This window comes from Battus philenor, unplaced genomic scaffold (genome assembly GCF_028537555.1).
Source record: "Battus philenor isolate CCGP_79_NKW_IND1 unplaced genomic scaffold, ilBatPhil1.0.hap1 SCAF_5, whole genome shotgun sequence".
In the NCBI taxonomy this organism is placed as follows: Eukaryota; Metazoa; Arthropoda; class Insecta; order Lepidoptera; family Papilionidae; genus Battus; species Battus philenor.
This window is the reverse complement of record NW_027181715.1, coordinates 1,088,451-1,115,867: the sequence shown is the minus strand read 5'-3', so window position 1 is coordinate 1,115,867 and position 27,417 is coordinate 1,088,451. Positions and strand designations below refer to the sequence as shown.

Genomic DNA, 27,417 nt, shown 5'->3' with positions numbered 1-27,417 from the left:
ATTAAAGTTATGAATAAAATTTTGCCACATATAGGTACTTACTTATAGTTTGTTATTAAATATATTATTAGAAAGAATTGCGGCAGCATTTGGATTGGGGGGTCGGTCGGTTATCCCGATCGCCTTCTTTATAGAGAGAGAGAGAGAGAGTGAGAGAGGGTGAGGGAGGAAGAGACAAGAAAACTGCCAAAATCACGATCATATCTAGCCTCCATCACCATCACCCCACTTGGAGCTTGTATACTGCGTTACTTCTACCACAGAATGTTTTAATCATCACAAATTATCTTCATTCACTTTAAAAAGTTTTAGATACAGGTCACTTTGTTAAGGAGTTAGCAAAATTAATTTTAATAAAAACGAAAAGAAAAAAATAGTGAATCTGATTGTTGATTCCTCATAATAAGTGTTAATACTAAAATTAAGAATTTAAATTTTGTTCCACTAACGTATTTGTTTTTATTTCAGGTAGCTATACTGGATGAAGAAAACTAAGGGCTGAGGGATATCGAGGAGTGGATTGATAGCATCTTTGTCTAACAACTTTACTTCAATAAGGACAGAGAAATTTAAAGAATTAACGATCAACTAAAATAAAAGGTAGACGCGGTATAGATAGGCTTCCACTAAAAGCTTAAGGCTGCTAGAAGTAACTGGATGCAGTACCGGTCATCGAAGCGATCTGCTTAAAAGAACAAGAAGTAGAAGGAGGAAATTACAAGGCACTTAAAAAGAAGACAAGAAGTTTCCTAAGTGTTTAATTACTTATGATCTGTATACCAAAGTTCAGAGCAAAGACTGACTAATGCCAAACGTCATAAACCTTCCCGGATTGGTACACGATAAAAAAATGTACAATGTTTGTTTAAACGTCTTCGTTTGTTTGTTTGACGCATGTCAATTTGGAACTTGTTGCTTGGACGTGGCGCCATAACAATGATATGCGCGTAATTATATACAGACGCTCGATAAAGCAGACGGCATATAAAGGACATTTTAAACAAATTAAACTCAAAAAGGTTAAAGAAAAATATTGCAGCAGATTGAAGCTAATATAAAAAGGTGTGGTTCATATGTTATTTTGTGACTGGCTGGTCATATCACCATTGTTCGTCAATTTTTATTTAATATTGGGACAAAGGTGTTTTGTGCAAACTATCTGCAACATCATATTAATCATCTTTGTGTTTCCCAACACGCATGGTTTGACGGAAATTTGATTGTTAAGATGTGCCATTTGAAATTTGACTCAGCGTAAGAATTTTAGAAAGGCCAAGGTGGAGCACGGCTCATAAAAAGTTGAAAGTTGAGTTATAGATAGCTAGACAGAATATGCTTGAAGCTTCGCCGCGAGATTGCATCAGAAAGATGGACAAAAGAAAAGTCACCAACTTAGCCCGAGCTGACAGTGGGCTAAGTTGTTTATGTAATTAATAGGATCTCGAGCCGGTGCTTGTGGTTGCTAATCGAGTTGCCGCGAGTTATTGCAGGAGTTCCTGAAACTTTCCTTCCTAAGGTAATAAGAGTTAGAAGAGAGTTTTAATGGGCAATACTCTCAAACAACTACTTGCTTCCCTCTAGAGGTTACATAAGTACCCTGGTACACAAGGCTATCTCTTCTAAAACAAAAGAAGGACGTAGAAGATGGTGGAGAGGGGAAGAAAACAACACAGAGGAATCTCGTATAGTCTTTTGTAGACCCGTGGGTAGGCTTCTCGACTGGGTGTACAGACGACAATCAAATTCGTCACCGTAGCAATCTTCGGAGGATACCTATATCTAGTAGTGTTTAAAGTCTTTCGGCGGACATGACGATGATAAGAAACAAATTAAGTCGTAAGTAAATTATGGTAAACAGCACCAGTTAATCCGCTGTCTCTTGTATTAGTCAAAGGCGAATGCCTTTATAAAAAATCAAAGTTGGTTAGCATGTAGCGATGTATATTCCTTTTAAATAACAATAATGTAATTTAATGCCGAAAATAAAATATGTAAGAGGACGTGTAAAAAAAATTTAAGCCTAATTTAAGATTTTCACGGTCATCATCAAGTATGTTAATTGTTCCTCTGTCCATGCAGAAGATTTCCAGGTTTCGAAAGGCAAGCGAACATCGCCATAAAATTGTTTCCTAAATATTATCATCAACATTTCAGCAAAAGTACCTCCCACCGCTGGATATAGCCCACTCCCGTAGATTTATTAAAGAACCAGCTGCAAGGGGTCCCCATTCAGTGTCTTCCAATGACCTTAAAAACGACATTCCACGTTGCTCTTACCAGTCCGTGGTTTCCACTCCAGAACTTTAAGACCCAGTAGCCACAGACTTTTCTGCCCAATATATGTACTATCGCTACTTAACTTGTCAACCCAACTGGTCTATTCGAGTTACTTTTGTTCTTCTACGGAAGAATCCCTAGCATATACCTCTTTATGGCCTGTTGAGATACTGTTGAGATACTGAAGCGAACAAGTCATATGTGAACAGAGACCATGACCGTGGGCCGTTTCGCTGATATTCGCTAACGTCGAACGATTAGCAAAGACCTCGCCGAAGCCTCGTAATCCATCGAAAGGCGAGGTCGCGGGCCCTTATCCGTTTAAATGATAAGACGCATTTATCTCATTATTCATCAAGGCTGAATCATTAAACAATGTCATTAATCATAAAATACATTAACAATTACATCTAGTACAATGATATCTATCTAAACTAGGTGCATTGAAAGTTATTAACTTGTTACTCCTGTTATTCCTAAGTCAGTGTAACGAAAATACAAAATCCGGGCTATGGTTAATATACTTTAGATTTTTCGTCCTTTTTTCACGGTACCCTATCTTAACGTATGATATTGCTTAGGAAATATTTTTTTCAATATTACGTTCTTCGTTTCTCTTCTTCCATCATTTATATAATCTCGCATTCTTTCTTCATTGCTTCATAACATCTTTCACCGAATAACTTTTATATGCAATCCATCGCCTTCTATCCGTCGGCACATTTCTCACAATATAACATTTTTTATTTTCTTTTTTATCATTTACATTTTTATTTTTACTATAACTATTTATCACGATTATCCTTAGATTCCGTTCATGGTTATGAGTTTCTTTATGACCTCTTCGCGGAATTGAGACGGCATCCTCATTCCCTATCAGGCAAGCGTGGTTGCCATTTTCTACCTTTCTTCCTAGCTCGATCTTTATATCTTTTCGAATAGCACTGAATAAGGTAAAGCAGATAATCAATCATCGTTTATTACTATTATATTAAGATTAAAAAAAATCCTGCATAATTATAATAGTTAAGGCTGTACACTCTTGTAATAGGCAAACATATTTAATTTTGTAGTATATAAAACTAGACTATTGTGAGCCTATATTATGTTTTCGTATTAGTTTATCTGTTTAAAATGAATAAACATTCATAACGGTTAATAATGTTTAATACAAGTTATTTTTACCCCTGTATAACTTGCGAATTTAATCTGGACTAATACTAGCTTATTGTAGCTGACTCAAGAACAAAAATATCATACAACCGAACCGCAATCATGACCAAGTCACAGGTTGCCCAGATCTATAAAAATACCTTGGAGTGACATCAATTAACTCCTCTATCTCCTTTTTTCTATAGGACTAGAAGACTCGCTGATTCACGACATCCATACATGGTTGAAATCCCTACAACGCGCTATAAGCTTTTTGCTGCCTTTATAGCACGAACAGCCAAGGTATAGAATATATAGAAGCATGTAGCATGGTAGACCTCGTCAACACATAATATCAGGCGAGGCAGAGCTTTGCCTATAGTCAATAAAAAAATACCAAACAATGCAAATAGAGCCTTCAAGATACTACCACGACTATAACATCTTGCAAAAAATAGACGAATAAAAAAAGTTGACGATCATTAAGTCCACGATAAATTCTCTATTAATATTTCTATTTTTATTCTTATTAATAGAGATCGTAATAAATTATAAAAATACATCAAATAAAAACCAATTCTACTATAGTATAAAAAATTCTCAAGCGGTGGATATTTAGTAAATTGTTTTGAGCTCATTTCAAAACAGCGTGCGTTTTAACCCTAGCAGTTTGGAATCCATTCAGAGTTGATGTCAGATGTTATAAAGGAACTAGTTTTGATACTAGCTTGAATCAAATTGGTCTATTTCGAAATTTTTTATTGTGTACATATAGTCAAAACGATAGGTTAAAATAATATGAATACATACATGAATAAAGGTAACATCTAGGAAGACGAAGACCAAGTGGAAATTTTGTGTAAATGTAGTCATGATAATTTTTTTTACTTCTTTTTTTAATTTCAGCCAGCCGTTAGTCTTGTAAACATAAATTTGCATTCGTACGGTGTGGTCAGTAGACATTCTGTTTACGCGAAATCTTTTACACTACAATGGAAGAGGCGAGCGTTTCACTAAAATCCGTGCAGACAAACAGAAACTTTTTCATTTTTTTTAATCCTTATAAAACGCAAAAGACTCGAGCCCCTGCTTTGTCCTAGTTTAAACTTCCTTAATCCTTAACAAATACAAGCAAGAGGTTTATATTTAAATATGGAAAAGGAACACTTCCTTAGTCGGTTCTCCGTACAGGGTTCAGTGACACTGCTAAAGACTTTATTATAATCGGAGATGTTTTGTGATTGTACATTTTAGACCCAGATCGAGTGCTCTACCTGAAGGGTCTGATGGTAATACCACATTATGTTATGGCATCTTTGTAGACCCCAGTCTTGATGGGCTTTTTCGCTGCAGAACATTTTAAGAATTGACCACAAAAGGGGAGTGATGTGCTCTTGGTAAAGTTAGACATGTACGTATACATGTATCGTATAAATAAAGCGATATATACAAAGATTATTTTACACTAGAACTTGACTATCGAAGTTTCATCTGAAAGTTTGTTGAAAACTTTTTTAATCTCAAAGGCTATGCAAAACTGCACCAGAGATTTTTTTACTTAGAGACATAATCGATTAGATAGATAGACAGTGAGTTTTTTGCGCTCCGAGTAAAAATATATTTAAATTTACTGTAAAAAAATTGGTAAACAATCAAAATTAAAAAAATACGGCACAAAACATCGTGTTATTGCTCGAAGCTTTCTCTACCAGACAACCTACGAATGGAGATGATAGATATCAATAGAAAGATTGTATAATACATAAAATATGGAATGTATGACTAGGTAATAAATGCTTGTAAATACAGCATTTTAGCGGCCAAAGAATTGCTGTTTTTTGTTACTAACTAGAAAAAGCACCAAGACCTTTATCTGTATCATGTGAAAAAAAAATTATTCACATTCTATAATTGAATTATTTTATTTGCTTTGCTAAAACGACGCCGCAGTCGTATGAACGAGTATCTCGAGTCGTAACCGCCGTTACGGCTCGTTGTAAAAATATAAATAATTTTATTGGCCAGTGTTCGGTATCAAAGGCCAGACTCACCCACACAAGCCGCTCTGCTGCTACCGTTTCACTTTGTACGAAAATGTACTAACGACACATATAGCTTCTGCTACCCATCAATACTTCTGTTCCAAGTTACTGGATAACTTGGTATAATATTGAGGTAGCTTAGCAATTAACAATAGACGCACAGTTTTAATAAATTCGCATATTCGAGGAACCAAAATTACGGTTACAGAACAAAATATGATAGTTCAATGAAAGGTCAAAAACCAACAACGACTTTGCCTTTGTGTAATAAAAAAAAATATGGTTTCTAATAAATTGTCTGTATAAGTTTATTAAGTATGTTTTTTAAAAAAAAATATTTGAAATTTTGTATCTATTGTTATTTAAAAATGGTAATAAGATGTTTTTAACACATCAAAATGTACCAGAAATATATGGAATGTATCATGTTTTGTCCCGTTTTTGTTTATTAATAATTTTAAGTACGGAAACATCTGGATTCGCGTCAAACTTTTAACTTCAGAGGCTGTTTACTGCAGCAATTATTATGATTTCAACAACACCGGTCTAACGGGCTACTTTATTTTATGGCATTCTATCGGATGTCATTAGCTAAGATTTTTTTTTTCAAAAAAATTGAGGGACTATGAAATATACATTCACCCTTTTCCAGCTTTTACACCAATAAGTAATCATCTTATACAAGACCTCATTTTTCTTCCGTTATTAACTTTGATGATTTTTATTGTTAATTTTAACCCGATAATATTTCTGTAATAAATTTAATTAAAACCATTGCAGTAGATTTCACGCGGAAGATGTATAAAGACAAAGTCGCAAGTAATTATTTTTATATCAAAGGTATGATTCTAGAATAAACTATTACATCCAGCCTTGTCTTAATTTTATTATCAAATACAATATTCTTTAATGCGAGTCAGTAAAGTATATTGTTGGTAACTTACGTACAATGGGATGTCTCACTTACAACTATTCCAGGAAACTTTTATCAGTAATACAAGATACATTGCAGTGGATTTGTTGTTACAATCATTAGATTCTTCCAATATGTCATATCCATGTAAAACGTAATTATTTATATAATACTTTTGTAATGTTTCATTAGTAATTTTATACTTGAAATCATATCAATGTTAACATAATATATAGTGTGATTATTTATTGATGTAAGTTTTGAAAGGGTGAATATATAGCTCATTTGCTATCAATTAATGTATACTATAGCAAAAGCACAATGATTTCAGAATTATTAAATTACGTAATCATATTATAATAATAAAAAGCGTTTTAAAATAAGGATATAATATTAAGATACAAATTAAAATAATAATTGTTTACTATCTATCCTTGTAGATTTTGTACTGACAGAAGTTAGCCTGTTGCATTCAAAAAGAAAAAAAATGTATTTGAAAGTGATTACCTAAAACAGGGTGTATGGATAACCAAAATGGATTTTTGGTGATAAATGAGATACACATTCATCACTTCAAAGCTTTTACACCATAACATTAAAATACATAACAACGTAATTCAACACGAAAATATTAAATCATATTAAAAATTATCACATATTATATAGTGAATACGTGTAGATATATCACTTGGGCTCCAGTCTCGAGTAGAGATGAGGCTGGGATTAGAGGCCCTGAAATATGCAAATCAAATACTTCAGCACGCGATGTCCCCGTTCGCGGGGTCACTCTACGACAAAATCGATTACTGATATGCGATGAAAATTGTCCAAATTCTAAATTCACAGACCGATTTTAACTACGACAAAATCGATTACTGATATGCGATGAAAATTGTCCAAATTTTAAATTCACAGATCGATTTTAAGTGAAAAATGCATCAGCTTTGTACAAAATATATAACTTTTAATGACGCAAGGATTAGTTAATAATGTATCACAAAAAATTACTTTGAACTGATTACTGACTTGTAGGATAAATGCTTGGTAGACGTGCTATTGTAATCAATGATGAAGCTTTTCTTAAGGAACCTTCATGGTCTGTCGAGGTAAATAGGGTAGGTGTTCTGTGGAGCAGTGATCTCTGCTTCAACAAGAAATTGAGGGTAGTGAGCGTCGGGTGGGGTACGATAGATTCTGATTAGCCTTAGAAGAGGAGGAGATTAAACTCTCCTGAGATGAGGTGGCATGAGCGGCTGTTAGATGGACTGCAGATATGAAGATAGTCCACGGGGTTCAGCCGTATGGTGATACTAGAGAACCCACATACGTGTCCTTAACACAGCTATATGAGAAATTTGAATTTACTTTTTAATTGGGCAAAAAATTATAACATCATAGTGTGCTTAATTGCGTAAAGTTTGTGACTAATGATAAAGTAAGTTGCTCTGTTAGATGTAGGATATTTTTATTGCCCCCGTTCTTGGAGGTGTTTCGTTCTTTCCTGTCTTGGGTACTATCTTTTTCTTTCTCGATGTCATTTATACATATTTTATTCTTCACAAATTATTTCGTTCCTTTCATTTTTACTAATCCTTTCATTTATCACCTCACTTTCGTTGCCTTCCCGCTAGAGGCTTACATTTAGATTTAAATTATCTGAACAGGAGCGTTGTTTTTCAACAGACACGTTTATCAACATTATCATGATCATGTCTGACGATGGGCACCCACTGCAAGATGTAGGCTTCTCTCAAAGATGACCACTATGACAGGTCTTGCGCTGCCCGCATTCCTCGACTTCCACCTACTAGGGAGTCTACCCACGCGTGTTCGGTGGTCGCCATTTGTGAACTTTTCAACCCCAACGGTCATCGGTTGTACGAGCGACCTCTCGCCCACTGCCACCTCAGACGGACAACTTGTTCTTCGTACTACGTTCGTTCGTAAGTTAGCTACCTGGATTATTGATTTAACACCACTTGATTATTTTTCGGGGCTATACCAAATAACTAACTTAGCATTGATTCGAATATCTCCGTATATTCTGCATACATAATGCAAATAGAATCGATTGCAGCGATCAAGCTTAAATTAAAATAGCCTTAAATTTAAATGAAATTTGATAATTCATCTGTACATGTGATCTTTCGGATTTATTCATAACTAAATCATTACTTCTTGTAATACAATAATAAGTTAAATGATGTTGTATATCCTTAGTTATGATTTTCTTTTATTTAAAAATATGGGTAAAGGTTTAATGTCAAAGATTAATAATTTTACTAGCCTAGCCTTTCAAGATCTTAAATATTAAAAATAATCTTAGATTATTATTTAGTCAAAACAAAAGAAAGATACCATCAGTAAAACTAAAAAAAATATCACAATAGTTTTAATATAGTGTTGTTACTATCAACTCTATATTATATAACTGTATATATAAATACAGGCAACATCCATTAACAGTGTAACTTTTATTTATACGCCGTTATTTGATTTCCAGACATGGCAGCCCCGTGGCGAAGTATTAAGTGAACATCGCTGGATAAAAGTGCGATATTCTAACGAAGTCACTTACTCGTTCTCTTTGATTAAGATATTTTTAAAAAGATACAGGCCACTCCGATCAGCGTCTTATCCTCGAGTGGTCTCCACAGGAGTGCGGTCTGTCTGGATAAAAATAGCTATAACAATTTGTGTTGGCAAATTAATCCGCCGCGCAGGACTTTTTCTTCATTATTTTATATACACCAACATGACATGTATTAAAAAATTCTCAGCATATTAATCTATACATATGAATAAAATTGTATTGTCTGTTTGTAATATTAACATAACCGTTTTTTATTACATGCATATGAATATATATACGACACATATACCATTTCACATTTTTTTTAAATTTTGTTCTGTCAGTTTGTTCGTTCCTATTAATCTCTGAAACGGCTGAACCGATTTTGATGAGAATTATATTGAGAAGGAGCTGCTGTAATAAGGAGTAAATTAGACTTACTTCAGAAAAATTATATAATATAAAAACGAAAAAAAAAAAACAGATAACTAAATATTTTTTGTTAAAATCCACGCGAGCAATAAGCATAAAGCAAATTCAAAATATTATGAACAATATAAGCATTAAGAAGCTATATGCTAGGTCGATGCCATATATTTTGATCGATGCTTAAAACTGCTGACGTTTTTATTGGTGCCGTGAAATGGAATTGAAATTCGACGGCGGTGCTTCAAATTTTATATAATATTTGACAGACAGTCACAGACTAAACATAAATCTATTGTTATGATTCTCGAAAGAAGACAGTTGTGACAGATTTGTAACTGTTTGTTTGGAAAACGTCAATGCCATGAGAAGTCGCTGGATTTGGACAGAACGGTCATCATGGCAATATTAAAAATTAACAAACGAGTATTTGAATACGGCAGGTATGGACGATTTTTATTACAGTGTCGAACTTGCTACATGTGTCTGTTATTAATTACAAAAATTAAAGGATAAATTTCGGTATCAAGATGTCGAAGAAGTGCAAAAGAAGGTTTAACATCGTGAAAAAGATTAGGACTCAGATAGGAGTGGACTGCGTCTCACAATAGAGAACAGATTATAAAGATGACTTTTTTAAATATGAATAATTTATTAGTTGACCTTGGTTTAATTTTTTGCACTTTAAAAACTTTCAGTGTCACCTACGTATTTGTGTATATAGATATTCGTCGTCACCTAATTAGGGTTGTACATAAAGTGTAAACGTGATCTCGTTCGACTCGGTCCGGAACAGACAGCGGCGTGGCGACCGCTGAATGCTAAGCAGCGATATCAAGCGCTGGCTCGATGCTCGATTTTTTATTTTGATTATTTGTGTTAAGGTGCGTTTTCACCGGCGCATATTTACTCGTGAAATTTATTTCACTGCTACACAATTTTTTTTTCATTTATTTTCCGACGGTAAAAGGTCGTGCAGATGTAGCTGTGTTGTTTCGAATGCAAAATTAACACACCGCGCAAATTATTTTCTACCAATTAGAACATGGGTACCAGATTAATATTATTATTTTTTTGTAGTTATTTTTGAACGTAGATGCAATGGTTCATTGTATTTTATTATAGCGAATCCTAGAATATTTAAGAGAAGGAATGAATTTCCTCCGTTATAATACTTTTGTAACAGTGAAAAAATGCATAGGCATTCTATAATAGTCAAAAATATAAATGTATGTGTATAAAATATTATTACATATTCAGAGTGATTAGTAGGTACAAAAGTATTACAGAGGAGAAAGTATAACACATGTTAGTAAAAAGCATTTACACCAATTTACAACCACTCTTTATAAAGTTATCACTCTGAAATTTTTTTTTGTAATACGATAGGCTATTTGCATCTAGCAGTGCAAATTCTGCTGGGACAGACAGTAACAACAAGCTTTTTTAAACTATATTATAAATAAGTTATTTTTTCAGAAACCATTGATTTTTTAGTGTAGCAATAATCGATAAAAAACGGGCTGTCTTCACCCCTTTAGAGCTTTTACACCTATAACCAATCAGCCTGTATTTGTATATTATAAGCACGTATGTAATTACGTTCTTTGTGTACGTTGTGTGCAAATCAGATGAGCGGAGATGACGTAGTTATTAAAAATGCATCCCCCCGTCACCCTCCCCGCGCCCCGCGCACGTAATCACGGCTTATCTTAATACCATTGGCTCGTCAGCGGCCGCCGGCGCTGGTTTACGAGGGGCGTCCTATCGTTAATAAACAGTTAGCAAGGTCAGATGCGACAGATTGTTGAAACGAGACGATACGGTAATTTGTTACAAATTATGATTAAATTATAATTAGCAATTTAGTTAACTTGTAAACTATATCGCGACCCCATGCGTTGGTTCGATCAGGTCCGAAACACGCCCGTTATTACAGTAACTGAAGCAATGCACACTGACGAAGATAGGCACAGAAGGCAACAAACAGTCGCAGGTACACGCGGCGTGGGTAGGCCTCCCACTGCACCGCTGGATGCAGTCAATTCAGACCACGATGACCGTGTCGATCTTTGGAGAAGGCCTATGCTTTGCAGTCAGCGTCCGTCGGTTGAAAAAAGAGGACGAAGAGAAAAAGACGCAAAAAGGATAAATAATAAAAAAATGGGATACAAGAAAGACGATTTTTCACAAGTGTGCCTATACGAGCTTTATATTTTCCGTAGCTAAACATTGCAACGTATAAGTCACTCTACCTCAATATGATGTTATTTATTATGGGCAAGTATGAAGTTTGAAGTACGATTTTTTTTGGTTATAATCGGAAAATGTGGTTTCATCAAGACCGAGCCATTTGCCTCCTTCCAAATACTAGACTACTAGACGCTATGCTAGTTGTTCCTGTGATAGATGATCTCTGTAAGAGGACATTTTGAGAAGGTTCTGTATCCTAGCTGCTGCTTGGTTTCGATTGATGTTGATGTTGTTAGCCCTTCGTTAGCTGTTATAGCTTCATCGGAACTGAGTTCTGAACAGAGTTGAGAAAGAGGAAGAAGGCAACGGTCCGTGAACTTAAGAAATATTCAGAAGGGCATTGCAATTTGAAGGAAATAGTAGAAAAGACATGACTGTTATCCCAATCTTTCTGCCATGTTTATTATATTTAATTCCACAAATCACGTAGCCACACTCAACTATTGGCCATTAGGAGAAGAGATAGAAATCCAAATGTTTAATACATATATGTGTCGTAACGGTTATTTCCACGTCTTTGTTTTATATTTTTCTTTTTAAAACATAAAATGTACAAAATTATTTTCTAGTTATTTCACTGGTCGGTTGGCCAGTGAAAGCCGAGCTTAAGCGGGACCGAAACGACGCCGGCATTAGCATGTCGTAAGGAATTTGCATGGCCCCATGCCTTCCGGCGACGCGGTTAATGAAGACAATGGCGGTGCTCAAGCTCTCGCCCGCCCGATACGGAAAATGAACTCGTTTTCCTTTTTACTATTTATCGTGTTTTTGTTTTGTCGTCATGAATAAAAATACGATACGCGTTAGTTGACGGTCTGTAGAATATTTATTTGCTATATTTATTATTATTTTTAAAAAAAACATGGCATCATCATGTTAGCTGACAGACGCGCATTGCAAGCCTCATAGGCCTCTCCAAAAGATCGCCAAGATGACTGGTATTGCCATGCTCGCATCCAGCAACTCCTCACGATCTTGTTTATGTCGTTGGTTCACCGTATTCGCCACTAAAGAACCTTCTGGTCCTAATGAATGTCTTGTTGTCAACTTCTGCCATTTCAGATGAGCAATTCTTCTTTCCACATATCCTTGCTATTTCCCCGGATCTCCTTATTTCTGAGTCGATCTTGCAGGGAATTTCGATGCAAAGCCATTGCTCCGGGTAGCCTTGAACCTTCCTATAAGTCTCATTGTAAACAAACACGTAGATCCAAGAGTCATTACCAGTAACACACTCTGATAAATGTCCTTCTTCTGATAATGAGGTATTTGGACGAGAAGTTGTTTCGGAACTTCCCGAACGCTGCCTATCCGAGTTGGGTTCCGCTAGTGATCTCTTTCTCAAAGTTAAACTTACTTTAAAGACTATGGCATTTGCGTTTTCATAGCAAAAACCATTAAATTTTAACATTTAAGATCCAAAAATTGATTTGAAAATTGTCTTTGTGTGTTTTTCATTTTGTTTTGATTTAACATGTGACCTAAAAGTCATATTAATTATAGCTAGTTCATAGCTTTGAAAGGCTTTTATGATTTTTTTTATGCGGGTTTGAGCTGGTGTTACGAATTTCCAAGCGTGATTTCTGATTATCTATGCAGAGGACATTGCTTGTTCCAACTTATATTAAACAAATTGTTTATTTATTTTGCATAAATAAAGTCGCATTGCACCCATATCCCCAATTGCAATGAAGAAAGCGCGCCACAATTAAGTTGTGTTGTACTTTTCATGTATTCCGCCATTTCAATTTTGTAAATGGCCGCTAGATGGCGATAGTCAGAGACGAGCTCTGCTATGATAGGGGTTAATCGCGATTTGGCATGCACAAGCAAGCAAGAATTAGCAGATTGAAGTTTTTATAAGAATTTAAAGCAGACTTTTTACGTGATGATATATGTATTAGATTTTTTCGTGACCAAAAATAATATGGGTTATGTTTCCGTTAAATAGAACTTACAAAAACCTAACAAGACACTGTGACACAGCCGAAATCGCTATATATACATCCTTTTACATATATATATATATATATGAATATATGTATGAGGATATGTGTTATTGCAATCTTTAGTTTAATTATTTATATGTACAGCAATACTCATTCTTATAGTATTTTAAAAGACGACACTGGCCACATACTGATGTAGCTTGTAGTCGGGTGAACTGTTAAAATTAAAAAAATAATGTCATTGTTGATGTTCGAAGAAAATTATTCAATAATAAATTCCTTTAGTAGCGTTTTTATGATAACATACATAAAAAAGGAAACAAAACAAAAATTAACTACTAATGTTCAAATTTGAAGAATTTGTGGTGTGCACTATGTATTATTCTTTCATTAAACAACTTTAAAAAATGTACTTTAATATTTTCTAAAATGCTATAGAAACTGTTTTAGTTTGATTATGTAATACGTTAATTGGGTATAGAATTTAAACGCATCCATTATGATACATGAATAAATTAGGAAGTGACTTCCGGTGTCAGATATGTTCTTTATTGTCTAGCATCTAACAGCCTAAGGCTACCAGCAAACAAAAATGCGAATTTTAATACAGAAGGGGAGCGCCGGAACGACATAAATTTTAAAACATATCTATGACAAAGGCAGTCTAGAAACCTATGGTCTAAGTATAAGGATCATGGAGTAACCAATAATCAGAGCTACAGTTCAAAAAATTCTGAACCATTAGATGGATGCTATTAAAACATCATAAAATGGTAACAGCTCATGAAATCGGCATCAAGTGACCACAATTTTTTTTAATCTTGTCGCATATCACCTCGATTTCATATACCGTCAAATGTTTTGATGGTTTTAACACCGTTTTTTTTTCTTGATTAACTGCCCAGATTATCGCGATGTTTAGCGCGCCATTAAAAAACGAGCGCAGATAATAAAAAAAGACAAAAAAAAATCGCTGCGAAACGGGTCGCGCTGTAAACGCGTTAAAAATAACGGTTCCGTTGTTTCATTTGAGCTATAACACGCGCACCTTGATGTTGCGACATGGCGTCTGCTTTTTCACCTGCCTTGCCTCCTCTCAGTTAACATCCAATTATAGCGTTTTAACCTACTAATATTCTTTAGCTGTTTATTTTCCGTCAGCTAATTAGCGTTTCCGAACTCTTCCTGTTATAGTGAGTTTTTGAACGATAAAAACACGTTTCTTTTTCCGAACGTTTATATCAATTAAAATTCTTAATTTTCTCATTTGAACAGCAACAGAAAGGTGAGCAGTGTAAAGTATTTTTATTTTAAACAGTACATCGTTAGAACACACCGCGGCCGTGTTTTAAGTTAGGAAATAAGGTCGCGAACCTAATTACCGATAAACAATTTAATATTGGACGATGTTTTATATGCGCTTTTCTCTTTGATATCACTTGTTTGATTTCTTTTAGATCGGTTAACGCTTCTTTTGTTTGTAGACGTAGTGTATGAACATAACGTAGAATACATAGTTTTTTTTTTTCAATAGTTTCTTTATATAGATCGGGAAAAAAGTCTAATCGTGAAAATAGAACATATAAACTCATAATCAAATTTCTTTTTCTGTACTATTTGTTACCGGCTGACATCAAAAAAGTTACATTAAAAAAAATTTGAATAACAAATTTTCATCTCGAGCTAAAGAAATTCGATGCATTTAAAAAAACAATATTTTAAAAAAGGAAGAAATGAAACGTAAAAATTTAACTTTAATAGTTGATTGTATTGTTTGCGTATTGGTAAAGATTTTATGATCCTAGACATATGGTTCGATTTAAGCGATGCACACATTTTAAGTTATATCATAAATGCTCACAAACGGTGAACATTGTGATGAAACACACGTACTAAAAGACCAATTCTTAAGGTATGTGGTACACCCAGCAATCCGTTTGGCTGTGGTTCGTATCCTCTCTTAGATACTTGTCCCTGGATACAAAATTGAGCATTATAAACTTGTAAATGTCGACCGTGAAGGTAGACAAGTTTATAGCTTCCAAATTAGATCGTCAAGTTCTTTAATAAATAGTATATTATTATACATATGTGAATTACTTTGCATACACATAGAAACACACGTATACGGACACTTCCGTACGGGAAAACAACGAAATGTTTACATTAATAATAACTTCCATATAAAAAAATGTGTAATAATTATTAGTGAAGTTTATGTCTTGTTTGATTAGTAAATAACTTTTGTTTATGTTTAAATGTACACACGTAACCTGGTACAGGTTTTTAATAAATTCTTGATTCGTTCCGTTTTATATTTTCTTTATATTGTATACTTTGTATTTATTACGTGTAATAAATGTATTAATATTAAACTAGAGTTTATAGTTTATCTATATAAAAACATATGTCTTTGTGTATAAAACAGTTTTAAAAATTTAATAACGATACAAGTGTTTAGTAGAGATAAGAGATATTTGTGTAATGACAGAGATAGTAACAGAGAACTCACCTGAAAGAATAGGCAAAAGCACACCCATTGGTAGTACTTGTAGATCTTCCTGTCGCTCATATCCTCCTTCCCTTTCTCGCGGCTGTTCCCGATGCCGGGGTAGGGAACCTCCACTCCCACCTTCTTGTTGAAGAAGCTCTTCAGCGTGTAGGTGGAATGGATCCAGCAGTAGGTGTTGAGAACGTCCTCGGGGATGTCCTTCGTGTGGATGCAATCGATGGGGTTGCCGACGTACTGCCTCGTGGTCACGATGAGACTGAACGATATGAGCAGGATCACGGTTATAGAGTAGTGCAGGCGGAAGACGGGCGAGTCGATGTGCACATAGTTCACCTTTATCAGATTTTTTAAACCACGGAAAACGTCTAACATTTTAAATGTTGGAGTCCGATCTCACACTTGGCCTCGCGAGGTTAACTAACATTATTTAATGTCTCGCTTACTCTATTTATTGTTTCGAAGCACCAGTCATTTTATTTTTCTAATAACATTTTATTTTAAAACTTTCTTCTTTACAGTTCGATGTTCGTAAGGCACTTTTTAGATTGGCAGTGAGTAGAGTCGTCGTCTCGTTCCATCAGAGGCTCCGTTTGTGCTGATGTACTTTTTTTGGTATCTTAATGAACTTCAGCAACGATATCATTGTGTCATGTTTTCTGCGTTTCATAATTCCGCGGGTGTCGTCCGGCCGCTCATAGAGCTTTCGCGCCCATGCTGCTAGTCGCAACTCCCGCGCCGGTGTTTACTCATGGGCCGGGCGGATTGCTATTATGCCTGATGTAGCTGCGCTGGAAAACGGTATATTCTAAGAACTAATTACGTAAACTGGATTACGAGGGCGGAATGCCGTGGGGCGGTTCGCGGGTATTTTTGAGTCCGCGCGTCGATCCGTCCGGAGCGGTGTTCGTTTTGGCGGGAAAATGTCACGTCATTAGCGCGCTATTAGTCAGAACGGTCGCTATTTTAAGTATTTTTCCGCGCTTTGATTCCGTTTTTATTTCATAACATCATTTTTAAATTTCTTTTTAATTTTAACTAAAGCTGCATTAATTTACGGTACTCATATCGTTTCATTTTGCATCATTACAGTATCGTTTGATCTTACAAAATCGTTGATATAAGAACCTATTTTAAGAAAAAACTCTCTTCCTGAATACCATAGATGGTTCAGGTTGTTGACGTTGAGATTAATTGTTCCGTTAATGTTTTATTTTAGTTTAAGTCTCATTGAACTGTTTGCTGCTAGATAACTTTAGATTCCAGTGGTTTTTTGCAAGATACAATTCATTGTATCTTGCAAAAAAACCTTCATTCGAGTAAGCCATGGAAAATGAGCGATTTCGACGTTTTAACCCATAAACACCTAGTACCAAGCATAGACTTCCTCCAAGTATCTATAGGAGAATATACCATAGTTGTCTCGCTTATCAGGGGGATTGGCGATCGCAGTGTGGTATGTACGTAGAGAACGGTGCTGCATATCCTCTGGAAACTTATTTATAACTAGTGATAACCCTATATAATCAATGCACAAAGTGTGAATTACATAAGATTGTATCACGAGAATCGAACTCGAGTCCAACCGTCGCATGTCTCAGTCCTTTACCGCTGAGCTACTACAGCTCAAGACTAAGTAGATCAATGAAATAGTCGAAGTCGTGGGAAATAACTGGATGCGGGCAGCGCAAGATTGGTAATCGTGGAGATCTTTTAGGTAAACCTATTCCTTGGAATGGACGTCTATTGACTGACATGATAAGGGTCATGAAAAGTTTAATATTCACATGCAATTAAAATTTTAAAAGGCAGTAAAACCCTTTAAATATCAATTCCGGTTTATCAACAATTATTCGACCAATTTCTTGACGCTGAAGTGTAGATTCATATTTATATGAATAGTGTTATCTGTTCAGCACAGTTTTAAAGTGAAACAGTCAATATTAATAAAACGAGAAGCGAAGATTGAACGGAACGCTTTTTAATTCATTGCCCTTCGCAGTTGGTTTATGTCTAAGGTAAATTGAACCTTATTTAAATAGCGATAAGGGTGTAGCAGTCAGATGGTCCCTTGAGAACTCGAGATGAGTTAAAGTTCGTACGATTCGTGCCGGCTTATCATTGTATTAATTGTTTAATCGTACGTAAAACGGCGTTCGAAGTTCACTGGAGGCGTTTAAACGGATTTCAACTCTAATTACCATATTAATTAGGTTCAATGTTGAAATTTTAGTTTCAATAGGTGTTCACGAAGTAATAGTAGATAGATAGTCTTTTAGTTTGAGATCGCGTGGTAATGGTTTTCTACAACTGCGACCTTTTTGTCTATTGCCAAACGAAAGTAAAGAATTACAATTTAAAATCTGTTTGTTATTTAAATAAGTGACTAAGATATATAACTTATGACATCATAATTCATTAGTTGTAAATCTACTTTGTCATCTATCGGTTATGTACATTTTCTTATATATTAAGACTAAACCAATTGAGACAAGTCTTTTGAAATAAAAACTATTTTTCGTTATCTAAGACAATATTGTTAACTCTTTAATTTTATATTTAATATTCCAAAGTTATATTTTTTAGATATAGTTTGACAACTGCCATATATGTCAATTTAAAAGTTGCCATCACACTTAAGCCGGGTATGTTACCGAATTTCGAAGCCAAAGGACATCCATTGTTGGACCTAGGCCTCCCCCACAGACTTCTAATAAGACCAGTCTTAGGCAAGTTACATCCAATATTGTCTAACGACATTAATAAGTTACTACCTTGAGGTCAGATAAAATTATTAGTAGGCTATCAATAAAATTGTCGAGGGTAAGCCCCCCCCCCACTCCAGATGGACCGATGACATGGTTAAGGTCTAAAATCGATGCAGCTCGCGCTACTTATTCTCTGTTGAAGTTGTTGCTGTTAGACCGAGGGCTTTTACAGTTTCATCGAAGCTGAGTTCACGGAGCGGAAGGGTCCGTGTCGGCCTGCGTAAGATGTTGAAGCGATCTTTATAAGAGGTCTATGTTTTGTAGTAGGAGCAGTGGTTGCCCAACGCTGAACGACTGAGACTTACGATTGAAGGTTGTGGGTTGGATTCCTGAGATATACTAACTAAGAATGTATCATTTACACTTTGTTTTGCCTCTGCTCAAGTTTTCAGAGGATGGTCACCAGCATGTAATATCACACTATGATCACTAACCCGCCTGCTAGGTATGGCGATAATGATATATCCCCGCATAGATGTCTTTGGGGAAAGTTTAAGGTTGTTCTGATAATCATGATGATATAACTTCATGACTAAAATGTATGAGTCATTTACCAAGAAATTTTACGAATTTATTTTAAATAAAGAAAATTACCAGAAACACACTTGAAATTATTTGTAACGTAAGAATATGTAACTCGGAATAGATGAGGATGTCATTTCGCGCTGGTCCTAAGTCGGGGCTCGCTTCGTCGACTGTCCAAAAGGCAATAATCAATCATGCCGTCAAGTAAACAGTGTCCAGATCGCGCAAACAAACACGCAGCAGGTGAATCGCGTCATTTCATAAGAATTAACAGATCCAAATAGTATTTCAAAGAAACCGAGCGCCGTAAATAATGGCCCGCTGTCGTTTTTAATTCTTCAAACGTCATAACAGCGCCTCGGGTGGCCTCGTCGTTAAACGCAAGATTAATACGTTGTTTGAAATATTGTATATTCATTAAATATATAAAAATTCGTCACGTCTTTATATACGAAATTAAGACGGAACGGCAAATGTTATGACTACGAAGATGAGTGAGGTTTCTTGCGTGATATGGTAGAGTAAAGAGGGAAGACGAAATGGAGAGTTGCGGAGAGTAATGTGCACAGAATGAAATTAGAACTTGATTAAAAATAGAAGAAAAAGAAGAATGCAGTTTTTTAAACATGTATATACAAACAGATTAGCTATAGGTGTAAAAGATTTTAAAAAGTTAATATAGAGTTAGAAAGCTTTGAAACTTTTTAACCTAACTCCAATCACTTAATACATAGTGATTATTCTGAATGTTCTGACAGCACAAAGTCTGGCAGTGAGAGATAATACAGCAATAATAACTTTAATAATGTGTAATTTGAATTTTGAAAAAGGTTATTCTTATTAAATTATGAATTCTATTTGAAACTATTGATTTTTAGATAGGGTAAAAAAAGCGTTTTAAAAATTCGGATGATATATATTTAAATTAATTATTAATTACTATTTGTCTCTGCATATTTTGTACTACCTAGAATTATTGGCCTGACGTATTCCAGTTAAAAAATCAATCAATGGAACACATTTCAAATTGATCATTTCATTAAGACTTGAAGTGTGGTAATGTAACAGATTTTATGTTCAGAGTAAAGCAGTGTTCACCTATATTAGAGACCGTACGTCTGTTGCTAGTATTGAACTATACTAGTAAATGATTCGAATGATCTTAATGATCTTAACACAAAGGCCGAAGACGCGGTTCTGTGAAGCAAAACACGCCCAAAGGTGAGTGCTACTCGACTTCCGACAATAGTTTTGCGGAACGCCGAGTGTTTTGCCATTGAAGTGGGCCGTTTCAGAGACAATAAGCAGATCTACTCATGGTTATCCGTCAGGGACGCCGGGTGAAAGACCTTTGGATTAGCAGAAAGGTAAAAGTACGTGGACAGATGAACTAACATTCCGATCTTATTATCGATTGGCTCTGCTTGTAATGTCAGAGACCATAAATTCGAAAATGCTAATACCTTAACGCCGATGTCTTTCCAATATATGATGTGCACTGAATGGTCGCTGAAAAGACATGGGACTGAATTAGGTTGAGTTTCTTCTATATCATCAACAAAGAATGGAAAATAACAAGATGGCAAGACAAGACAACCAAAGTCACGGACGTAGCTTGAAGAATTGCTTTTCTAAAATAGCAGTGGTCGGGTTATATTGTTCGTATAGCCGATGGACGTTTGGCCCGCAAGGCACTAGAGTGGCGACCACGAGCTGGTTGACGCTGCATGCCTACCCATCTCTCATCACTAGATGGAGCGACAATCCCTTTTTTTAATGGTCCCCGCTATTGGGGACTTCTCGTTCCCCTATCTCGTGTGTGACAGGGACTTTTTATTTCTAATAATTTATTATATTATATTTTTTATTATTATCATTCTCCTCTTTCATGTATTATCTTATCTGTTATACTGTTTCTTTCGTTCTATAATTTTCCATCTTTCTCTTTCACTCCATTAGTAATACATTCATCCTCAACCACTACATTCTAGGTTTCCTTACAATTTTATTTATATCACATTTTATATTTTCTTTTGCAACATTACATTTATTGTTCATATATTTAACACATATTTTCTTTATAATTATCATATTATATTATACTATTTATTGCACTGGTTTTGGTTAAAATTTTATTTATTTTATTTCTTTATTTTAGTGTTGAGTTTACTGTTTTATTTATGGAGCGACAATACCGTAGCCATACGGTTGAGGTCGCAGAAAATCAAAGGATTCGTGTAGCGCAAGACGTTCATCGAGGCGAAGGAGAAGAAGAAGACAAGACTGAGTCAATGCTGTAAATTTGTTATTAAGACAGCCCATACTGGCCGGTCATTTGATGTACTAAGTTAATGTTTCCCATAACGCGGAATGTGAAAATTCTCGAAAGACCTCCACAAAATTGACAATCTTAGGTTTTAATATTATAAACTAAACATTTAGATCTCAAATAGGAAGGCTAAGTATCTTATGAGCTAAAGCCCAAAGTCTTATTTTCTAAGCAACCTTTGTAAAACCACATTAGTAGCGAACATAAAAAATACATGTACATGCCGTTAAAATTTCAGCGTTCTATTGTTAATCGTTGAGGGAGGCCTATGCCCAGCAGTGGACGTATTACCACTGAAATGATGATGATGAGACAAAATAAAACTTTAATTTTGTTCAACTGATGGACGTTGGAGCCGAGAGGTTTTCGAGTGACGACCACGTGTCAGTCGATACGGCACGGCTGGGCCCACCACCAGGTGGATCGACGGTATAGTTAAGGTTGCGTGCAGTTCAAGAACGGTCACCATGGCGATCTTTGCGAGACGCCTATGCCTTGCAGTGGGCGCCCATTAGCTGAGGAGAAGAAAAAATCTGAAGTTTCCACAAGTGGTATTTGCTCCAAGCAGCATATATCAGTGGTGTACCAAAAGTTTACAACCAGTAAGTGAAATCTCGAAGCAAGTGACCCATTTCAGACACACTTGTACTCTTGCCGACTATATCGCGTTCTGCATTCGATTGATTTAAAATAATGATGCCGTTTGCGAAACGTTAGAAGGATCATTCTAAAATTGTCGATACATTTTTTCACGTCGTCTCTCTTTCAGCTGAATATCTACGGCGCTGTTCTGCCGACCTACTGCCGCGTGTTAATTAAAAATAATTTTATAAACAATTTTTTTATATAAAAGAAACCGTTTCATTACGATGTCCTCAGAGATTGTACAGGCCGCGAGGACTCTTGAAAATTAATGAACCACTCGTGGCTAGAAATGGTCGGGGCTTTAGCAAAGCACACGCGGCCGCGGCGAGTGAAACGTGGGCGTCGAGCATAAAAGCCACCTAAATCTTACTTTACTTGCGTTAAATTGCTTGCTGAGGTCTATATAATACAAATCTCTTTTTAAGAATCCCTTTTGTTACTTTAAACATTTATAACATGTTTCGTATTTTGGATCCTAGTACATGGTATTTAGTTAACGGGGTGAGTGTATAATTTATTTTTAAAAAATAATAATATATAGTGATCACTATGAGATATGTTACCATAATTTATATTTTCTATTCTAATGAGACCAGACAGGTAACTTTTAAAAGCACAAAGTCTACAGTCATAGATAGTAAACAATTCATTTTAATATGTTCGATAAAGTAAATAAATCTGGATTTTTAAAACGTATTTCTTACTATATTATAGTTAATTATTTTTTTCTTCTGATGCCATTGATTTTTGTTACGGTGTACTAAACATCAATTGACAGCAAATGATCTATAAGTTCACACCTTTCAAGCTTTTACGCCTATAACGTATACATATATATATATATATATACACACATATACATATATATATATATATATATATATATACATACTGTACAATCATTTCAGTGTCTTTGTGCACCTTGCAATTATGTGAGCTAGGCGCATATTTCGACGAAGTACACTCTTTATGTTGGAACAGTGGTAGCATAGCGGTGTATTAATTATATACGACTACTATTACTCACAAGCAAGTTTTCAGAGCATTGATAGCAGTCACGTACCATATTTTCACACTGTGATCGCCAACCAAAGCTAAGCGTGGCGATTATGGTATATCCCCCCATAGATGTCTTTGAGGGAGGAACATACCTTACAATGGGCCGAAAGGATACTCTTTATGTAAATTATATAAAAAGGGAAATATCTAAAATCTAGGAGATAACGCCATGCCTCTCACAAATCCATCTTGGTAACTTACGTTGTGTTCAGTCTATTTAAAAGGAGACTGTCCCAACATATTTTTCGGGAGTGAATATCGTGCATCCCATTGTCCAATTGCGCTAATAAATGTGGTCTTTTCTTATTTGACTTACCAGAGTAACGGACCCTCGCATCTCAGGTAACATCGTAAACTACATAAAAAGCTAGAACTAGGTCTGACCATCGTTTAGACCTGTGTTCATGGTTTCCAGGTGTCCGTGATCTAAACAGTGGGATGGTAAAAATACCAGTAACAATAATGTACTAATTTTAATTATAAGCTGTACTGGTATTACTTGGAACTAAATGCAATCGTGAATATATTGGCTTGTTTCAAATCACGAGCAACATTATAATCTCACTGGAAAAGCTAAAACTGAATGACTAATACTTGAACTGAATGACACTTCTCTCCATTCACTCTCGCTCCTATGACAATCGGACCCAAATACTCTCCCGGGCGTATTTAAAAAGTCGGCATCGTTTTGTGAATGAATAAGCCGTTAAAATTAGAAGAAGTGGGCGTCCACCCAAAGCAGAGGACGTGGCGATTATCCCGGCCCGCTTTGTACCGGCTATTTATTGTTTTTATGTCTGTCTGAGTGTTTTTCATTGTCCCCTTGACCTCATATAAAACTGTTTCATTTGTAAACTACGATTAGTAGCCGTGTTCACATGCAAACTTATTTGTATTCGATTTGATAGAATTTGGAACTCAAAGGCTGAAATTATTTATGTCTTGTAATAGAATATACTGATGAAATCAGAAATGAGGAGATTTGTGGACGAACGAAAGTAACAGACATTGCCAAGCGGACTGGCAAATTCAAATAGCTGTGGGCAGATTACGCAGCATGCAGAACAGAAGAACACTGATGAACACAACAAAACCACGGACCGGCAGACGAAGCTTAGGACATCTGCCCTCAATGAGGACAGACGACCTTATTAAAATCGTTAAAAGACACTGGATACTTGCTGCTTCCATTTAATTCTATAGGAAGTCTTTAGGGGAGGCTCACGTATAGAAAAGTCTTTAATGACATTATAATGCGTCTCATATGAAAATCATTTAAAAGAATCTTTTTTTTTTAAATTGGTACATAATGTACTGGTTAAAAATTGTATTATCAGCACTAAAAGACTAATCTATTGCTATGTTTTTAATTAGTTTACTTAATGCATTTAATATACTTATGTATGTAAGTTTATATGTATACAAGTCATGAAGGCCTATGTATAAAACCGACAGACAATAGTTTTAAGTAAGATTCGATATTTATATAAACAATAAATGTAAATAAATGAATATCTGTTAATAATCAACATTTTAAAAAAGTGAACAATTTTTTTTTAAATCCTTAAATTTATAAATTATAAATTATAATAATATATCATGTGTTAATTTAGCGCCTATAAAAAGAAAGATCTTCGTAGAAATGCTTGTGATATATTATCTACTGAATTGTGACATGATTAATGTCATAACATAGATTCATAACTTGCAAATATAGACCTTTCTTTAACTAGAAATTGTAAAATCCTTGAAGTTGCGAGTCAGAGAGAAAGATTTTAAAAAACATATTCCATTCACCTGACACTGCAATAGTTGGACCGGCAGTCCATCATACTTAGCGAGTCGCGGCAAGAGTTCCGGCAGATTTGGCTCCGGCAAGGCCTCTAAGGTCGCATATATCAAACGCTGAAACTTGGCAAAGCCGGAAACTTTTTGCGCTTATTTAACACCTCAGTCGGATGCCTATTGCAGAATCTAAAGAGTACTTATTTTCTGAAACTTCAGAATTCAAATTTGTCAAATGAGAAAAAAAGTAAATCATGGTGTAAAATAGAATAATTTTTTTAATATTCGATATTCAAAGAGTATGTCTGTGAGATGTTATATAGACCTGTACGGGGTAAAAGATTTTAAAGAGGTGCATCTATACATTTTTCTTCAACAAAAATATTGAAAGCTGTTACAACTATCTTCGATCTGCCTGTATAATGTGAATAGTATTACGAATATAAAATGTATTGCAACGTATGTAATACACATGTCATTGTAGTCATTCCCGTATCTGACAAGAATTATTTCCTGTAAAACTGTAGTGACAAGCTTTCTTCGGTCTAATCGATAAAATGTATAATAACCGATACAAAAAAAAGGTGAATACTATGCTGGAATTCAACAATCATTGATGTTTTGCATAATATTTTTGTATTAAATTGTGATTATTGTAAGGATTTTTTAGAAACTTTTCAATCATAGCGATATTATTGATTTATCATAGTTTAAACTTTCAAATCCGTGACGGCTAACTTTATTCCTCACAATCCATTCACGTGTCAAATAACTCACTATACGTAAGATCGTTTTCTATTCCGAGAACGCTTAAGAAAAGCATCAAACATAAAGCAAACATATTAATATCTTCCTAGAGTTACAAAGGCCCGGATGCCATAGCGTCGGACGCTTTCGCGCGCTTTTCGAGTTTTGACAGCTCATGATTAAATATGGCGGTCGCTTGGACGTCTGTGAGCTAAATGCATTTGACTTTATATTTATTTCGTTTTATTGCGCTCTGATTAAATAGACTTTTATTTTTTTTAATATGAGCAAATTTTTTGATTGTGCCGATAAAAACACTTCAGGCAGTTTTAGGCTTTGTGCATTTTTGCTATCTAGTCTACTTAGAAAATATGACACGCAGCAAATAATGACAGATTTAATATTATTAAATAATAGAAAGAATTATAAACGAAATAGTTGTTTTATTATGGAAGTAGATATAAATATTTTTTTCCTTTTATATCAAGTCGAATAGTCGATTTGGGCTCCTGGCTGTTTAAAATCTAAATTAGTTATTTAAATTGAAATAAAGTCACAAAGGTTCAGAAATATATAACCGTTTAAATCTAGCTTTATACTCAACTATGAAAGGAATGCATCTTGCAATTTTTTTGGTCATTTTTGAGAGTAATTTCTGAGAGGATCAACGACCAAGTAGACAACATAGTTATATTCAAATTCACAAGCGATGCTCTTTTTATGAACTAGAATTCGTGCAATTATTTGGTTTTTGTTGATAATATAGTTGGATTGATATAATGTCAGCGCAAGCAGTTGCTTATCGGACTGAGCATACTGACCTTTTTTATAAGATGAAATAAAAGTGCTCTTAAATGCTATGCTTACTCGAATAAAAATATTTTAAATTTGTATTTTGAAAATGATATTTTTATTTAAACCCTGATGAATTTATAAAATTTTGCGATACAAAATTAGGGACAGCGCTGTATTTCGTCTTTGTCAATAATCTAAATCGTAAACTAAAGCAAAAAGTCTAAGTTTATGATTTGAAATAAAAATCTGAAGCATTATTTAAAAGCAATTAAAAAAACACCTATTCAAGCACATCAGTTATATTTTAATTAAACGAAGCATGTGTGAGATATTTATCAATTAAATAAGTTACATAGGTAATTGTTTTTTTATTTATTTATAACATAGTTTTTAGTAAACAGCATATAGTGTTGTTGAAAAAAATGTATGTTATATAAAAGTGTCACACTATGATGAATAGTAGTTACAGATAACAAAAGTACAAAAAAAAACGTAAACGTCAGCGACAGGTTATAAAAAAAACGAATGAGAGCCTTACAACCTTTTCAAAATCGATGTGGTATTAAAGGTTGACGGAACTATACCTAGGTTCGATTTACTCGTTGGTCTGAAATAATTCAAAGAGGTTATGGGAATTCCGTAAGACCTCCATGGTTTATCAGAGTCACTAA

At 34.9% G+C, this 27,417-nt stretch overlaps 1 protein-coding gene across 3 annotated transcripts in view; it reads right to left on the bottom strand.

The window, feature by feature from the left end:
* shakB (shaking B) overlaps nucleotides 1-27,417 on the bottom strand; it is a 92,917-nt gene that overhangs the window by 23,685 nt on the left and 41,815 nt on the right. For 2 of the 3 annotated variants that reach the window (XM_068772278.1, XM_068772277.1), the window contains exon 2: nucleotides 16,097-16,884. In XM_068772278.1, the coding sequence (XP_068628379.1) occupies nucleotides 16,097-16,468 (372 nt within the window). In that variant the 5' untranslated portion in view covers nucleotides 16,469-16,884. The remainder of the gene's footprint in view (nucleotides 1-16,096; nucleotides 16,885-27,417) is intronic. The other variant, XM_068772279.1, reaches the window with a different exon arrangement.